Raw genomic sequence first — 6,000 nt, 5'->3', positions numbered from 1 at the left:
TCTAAGGATAAGGGGTAAGCCAATTAAGACTGAGATGAGGAGAAACTTCTTCACTCAGAGAATTTTGAACCTGTGGAATTCTCTACCACAGAAAGTTGTTCAGGCCAGTTCGTTCGATATATTCAACAGGGAGTTAGAGGTGGCCTTTACAGCTAAAGGGATATGGGGAGAAAGCATTGAATGGTGGTGCAGGCTCGAAGGGCCGAATGGCCTATTCCTGTACCTATTTTCTATGTTTCTATAACGAGCAAAAATCTGGCAGATGGACCATGTGGTAAAATGTCAGGTTATCCCCTTTGGTAGGAAAAAGAAAAAACAAAATTATTTAAATGGGGATTATTGCAAAATGCTGTAGTACAAAGGGATCTGGAGGTTCTTCTACATGAAACTCAAAAAGTTAGCATGCAAGTACAGCAAGTAATCAGGAAGGCAAATGGAATACTGGCCTTTATTGCAAGAGGGATGGAGTATGAAAGTAGGGAAGTCCTGCTACACCTGTACAGGGCACTGGTAAGACCACACCTGGAGTACTGCGCACAGTTTTGGTCTGGACTTGTCTCTATTCCCGTGCCGAGGGGATTGCTGCACCAGATGGGAGGGGCAACATTTGGGGACACGAATTCCCCACCAATTCCCATTCCCCTTCTTTCTGGTGGATAATGGAGGGGCCACTGTGTGTAATGTGCAAGTCAGGAAGAATTGTCAGCAAGCTCTTTCTAATTGGACATTTTATTCAGTCGAAACTTTCACACACTATTGCAGATTTTGTACCAAAGATCAATTTAGGATTAAAGTAAAAGTTCATAATTTTATTGCAAACTAACTTTCTGTTGAGAGTTGCTGAATTAAGGGGAAAGATAACACACAGCGTTTCTTAAATGGACACTGCAGCCCCGAGAACACAATCAGCAATATATCCTGAATATTAAAGTCCAGCCCAGTTATAGGGTTATTAACATCAGCAGAAACAAATCCCAACTGTCAGAATGAACATGGTTCAGTCGGGATGTGATTAACAGCAGTAATAACAGCAGATTCCAACCCCTGCAGTCACTTGTGAACTCGCTGGTGTGTTAGCAGGTGGGATGACCGAGTGAATCCCTTCCCACACTCTGAGCAGGTGAATGGCCTCTCCCCAGTGTGAACTCGCTGGTGTGTCAGCAGCGTGGATGACCGAATGAATCCCTTCCCACACTCTGAGCAGGTGAATGGCCTCTCCCCAGTGTGAACTCGCTGGTGTATCAGCAGTTCGGATGATCGAATGAATCCCTTCTCACACTCAAAGCAGGTGAACGGCCTCTCCCCAGTGTGAACTCGCTGGTGTCTCAGCAGGTCGGCTGAACATGTGAATCCCTTCCCACACTCAGAGCAGGTGAATGGCCTCTCCCCGGTGTGAACTCGCATGTGTATCAGCAGGCTGAATGACCGAGTGAATCCCTTCCCACACTCTGAGCAGGTGAATAGCCTCTCCCCAGTGTGAACTCGCTGGTGTGCCAGCAGGGTGGATAACCGAGTGAATCCCTTCCCACACTCAGAGCAGGTGAATGGCCTCTCCCTAGTGTGAACTCGCTGGTGTTTCCGCAAGTTGGATGACTGAGTAAATTCCATCCCACACTCAGAGCAAGTGAATGGCCTCTCCCCAGTGTGAACTCGCTGGTGTATCCGCAGGATGGATGAATAAGTGAATCCCTTCCCACACTCAGAGCAGGTGAACGGTCTCTCCCCGGTGTGAACTCGCCAGTGAGCTACAAGTTGGGATGACCCAGTGAATCCCTTCCCACTCTCTGAGCAGGTGAATGGCCTCTCCCCAGTGTGAACTCGCTGGTGTGCCAGCAGGGTGGATGACCGAGTGAATCCCTTCCCACACTCAGAGCAGGTGAACGGCCTCTCCCCAGTGTGAACTCGCTGGTGTCTCAGCAGGTCGGCTGAAAATGTGAATCCCTTCCCACACTCTGAGCAGGGGAATGGCCTCTCCCCAGTGTGAACTCGCTGGTGTGCCAGCAGGTTGGATGACTGAGTAAATCCCTTCCCACACTCAGCGCAGGTGAACGGCCTTGCCCCAGTGTGAGTGCGTTGGTGTGACTGCAGGTGGGATAATCGAGTGAATCCCTTCCCACACTCTGAGCAGGTGAACGGTCTCTCCCCAGTGTGACTGCGTCGATGAATTTCCAGCTCAGACGGTGATCTGAATACCTTCCCACAGTCACATTTCCACGGTTTCTCCATGGTGCGGGTATCCTTGTGACTCTCCATGGTTGGACGATGGGTTGAAGCCTCGCACACAACACGTTTACAGTTTCTTCGCGCTGTGAATGGTGCGATGATTTTTCAGTCTGTTTAATTGGTTAAAGCTCTTTCCACAGGCAGTGCACTGGAACACTCACTCGGGTGTGTGTGTCTCGGTGCTTTTCCAGTCACACTGATGTTTGATATCTTTTCCAACAGACAGAACAGACAAACATTTCTCCTTCCACTTTCAAAGGCCGATGATATTCAGGTCCTGATGAATCGATTGACTCTGTCAGATCTTGACGTGATGTTTGGTTTGTGTTTCCTGTCTGAAAATCTTCCCTTCTAATATTCTGTAAAAGGAGATAATAAAAGATTACCGCACAAGATAATAGTTCACGGGGTTGGGAGTAATATATTCGCATGGATAGGATTGGTTAACTAACAGAAAACAGAGATTCGGGATAAATTCTCAGTTTGGCAATCAGTAACTAGTGGGGTGTTGCAGGAATCAGTGTTGGGCCCCCAACTATTTACAATCTAGATTAATGAATTGGATGAAGGGACCGAGTGTAATGTTGCCAAGATGGGAGGAAATGTAATGTGCGAGGAGGACACAAAAAACCTGCAAAAGGACATAGACAGGCTAAGTGAGTGGGCAAAAATTTGGCAGATGGAGTATAATGTTGGAAAGTGTGAGGTTATGCACTTTGGCAGAAAAAAATTCGAAGAGCATGTTATTATTTAAATGGAGAAATATTTGCAGTACAGCGGGACCTGGGGAGTCCTGCTGCATGAAACACAAAAGGTAAGTATGCGGGTACAGCAAGTGAACAGGAAGGCCAATGGAATCTTGGCCTTTATTGCAAAGGAGACGTTGTATAAAAGCAGGGATGTCTTGCTACAGTTATACGGGGTATTGGTGAGGCCACACCTAGAATACTGCATACAGTTTTGGTTTCCATATCTAAGAAAGGAGATACTTCTTTGGAGGCAGTTCAGAGAAGGTTCACAAGGTTGATTCCGGAGATGAGGGGGTTGACTTATGAGGAAAGGTTGAGAAGGTTGGGCCTCTACTCATTGGAATTCAGACGAATGAGAGGTGATTTTATCGAAACGTGTAAGATTATGAGGGAGCTTGACAAGGTGGATGCAGAGAGGATGTTTCCACTGATAGGGGAGACTAGAACTAGGGGCATAATCTTAGAATAAGGGGCCGCCCATTTAAAACTGAGATGAGGAGGAATGTCTTCCCTCAAATGATTGTAAATCTGTGCAATTTGCTGCCTCAGAGAGCTGTGGAAGCTGGCTCATTGAATAAATTTAAGACAGAGATAGACAATTTCTTAATCGATAAGGGAATAAGCGGTTATGGGGAGCAGACAGAGAAGTGGACCTGAGTCCATGATCGGCTCAACCATGATCGTATTAAATGGTGGAGCAGACTCGAGGGGCCGTATGGCCTACTTCTTCTGATGTTCTTATGCTGACTCTGGCTGGGTTCAGTTCTACACTCACTGGTTCCTCTCCCTCCCCTCCCCTGATGGTGCTGACTCTGGCTGGGTTCAGTTCTTCAATCACACGTTTCCCACTCTCTGCTCCTCTGATGGTGCTGACTCTGGCTGGGTTCAGTTCTTCAATCACACGTTCCTTTCTCTCTCCGCCCCTAAAGGTTCTGACTCTGGCTGGGTTCAGTTCCACACTCACTGGTTCCTCACCTCCCCTGAAGATGCTGACTCTGGCTGGGTTCAGTTCTACATTCACTGGTTCCCCTCTCTCTCCTCCCCTGATGCTGCTGACTCTGACTGGGTTCAGTTCTACAATAACTGGTTTCCTCTCTCTCTCCTCCTCTGAAGTGCTGGCTATCTTAGATCTGGTCCTGTGTAATGAGATAGGATTAATAAACAATCTCCGAATAAAGGAGTCCCTTGGAATGAGTGATCATAGCGTGGTTGAATTTCAAATTCAGATGGAGAGCGAGAAATTTGGATCTCAAACCAGCGTTCTAAGCTTAAATGATGGAGACTACAAAGGTATGAGGGCAAATTGGGCAAAAGTGGACTGGGAAAATAGATTGAAGTGTAGGACGGTTAAAGTGTCGGGCCAAATTACAGCAAAATTCTAAAGGGGCAAAGTGTGTTAAAAACACAAGCCTGAAGGCTCTGTGCCTCAATGCGAGGAGTATTCGGAATAAGGTGGACGAATTAACTACACAGAGAGCTGTTAACCGATATGATGTAATTGGCATCATGGAGACATGGCTCCAGGGTGACCAAGGCTGGGAACTCACCATCCAGGGGTATTCAACATTCAGGAAGGATAGACAGAATGGAAAAGGAGGTGGGGTGGCGTTGCTGGTTAAAGAGGAAATTAACACAATAGTAAGGAAGGACATTAGCTTGGATGATGTGGAATCAGTATGGATGGAGCTACGGAATACCAAAGAGCAGAAAACGCTAGTGGGAGTTATGTACAGACCACCAAACAGTAGTAGTGAGGTTGGGGGCAGCACCAAATAAGAAATTAGGGATGCGTGCAATAAAGGTACAGCAGTTATCATGGGCGATTTTAATCCACATATTGATTGGGCTAACCAAACTGGTAGCAATGCGGTGGAGGAGGATTTCCTGGAGTGTATTAGGGATGGTTTTCGAGACCAATATGTCGAGGAACCAACTAGAGAGCTGGCCATCCTAGACTGGTTGATGTGTAATGAGAGAGGACTAATTAGCAATCTTGTTGTGCGAGGCCCCTTGGGGGAAGAGTGACCATAATATGGTAGAATTCTTTATTAAGATGGAGAGTGAAACATAATTAAGGTGAAGATAGGCACATTTTTGAGCAATAAGGGAGTAAAGGGTTATGGGGAGCGGACGGGGAATTGGAACCTAATCCATGATCGGATCAGCAATTATCTTATTGAATGGGGAGCAGGCTCAAGGGGCCAAATGGTCTACACCTGCTCCAATTGCTTATGTTCTAGACAGTTTCCCCTCCGATTCTGGCTGGGTTCAGTTCTACACTCACTGGTTCCCCTCCCCTGAAGGTGCTGACTCTGGCTGAGTTCAGTTCTACACACACTGGTTCCCCTCCCCTGAAGGTGCTGACTCTGGCTGGATTCAGTTCTACACTCACTGGTTCCCCTCCCCTGAAGGTGCTGACTCTGGCTTGGTTCAGTTCCAGACACTGACATCATTCACATTGTTCCTGCACCAACATGGCCGCACATGCGCTTTGCTACTCACTGAATATAGATAGCAGACCGTTGAACCTGACTTCCTACACCAAAATGTCCGCCGTTAGCCTGGGCCTGTGACCGGGAGAAAGCCCCGAAGCTGCAACCGCCGATATTCCGGTTATTATTTCGGGCTTGCGGCGGGCACCGGTTGTTTATGAAGCCTCTCCGGCTCCCCGCTGGTTCATTACTCCGCTCTGTACCGATGAAAAGGACACTTCTGAGGAGCCTGCCCAAAACGTGTGGCTTCCGCCATTACCCGCACCGCACATGCTCCAAAGCCCCTCCCCCCCCAGGACCCGCGCCTGCGCACTGAGCTCCTGTAGTCTGGGAGCGGCACATTCTTCCCCGCGGGGCATGCTGGGTACATAAGACCATGAGAAATCGGAGCAGGAGTGGGCCACCCGGACCCCCGGGCCTGCTCCCCATTCAATAAGGTCATGGCTGATCTGATCATAGAGTCAACTCCACTTCCCTGCCCGCTCCCCAGAGCCCTTTACTCCCTTATCGCTCAAAAATCTGTCCATCTCCGCCTT

General features: G+C 48.1%; 1 protein-coding gene across 11 annotated transcripts in view; it reads right to left on the bottom strand.

Moving 5' to 3' along the window:
• Positions 1-713: 713 nt before the first annotated feature.
• The window catches only part of LOC139247636 (zinc finger protein 229-like), a 53,932-nt gene continuing 48,645 nt past the window's right edge, over positions 714-6,000 (bottom strand). For 9 of the 11 annotated variants that reach the window (XM_070871709.1, XM_070871708.1, XM_070871703.1 and 6 more), the window contains one exon: positions 714-2,582. In XM_070871709.1, coding sequence (XP_070727810.1) covers positions 1,051-2,253 — 1,203 coding nt within the window. In that variant the 5' untranslated portion in view covers positions 2,254-2,582 and the 3' untranslated portion in view covers positions 714-1,050. Of the gene's footprint in view, positions 2,583-5,474; positions 5,662-6,000 lie in introns of all 11 variants that reach the window. The other 2 variants (XM_070871705.1, XM_070871710.1) reach the window with 1 other exon arrangement.

This window comes from Pristiophorus japonicus, unplaced genomic scaffold (assembly GCF_044704955.1).
Source record: "Pristiophorus japonicus isolate sPriJap1 unplaced genomic scaffold, sPriJap1.hap1 HAP1_SCAFFOLD_278, whole genome shotgun sequence".
Lineage (NCBI taxonomy): Eukaryota > Metazoa > Chordata > Chondrichthyes > Pristiophoridae > Pristiophorus > Pristiophorus japonicus.
The sequence above is the reverse complement of the archived record's forward strand: the minus strand, read 5'-3'. Positions and strand labels throughout refer to the sequence as shown.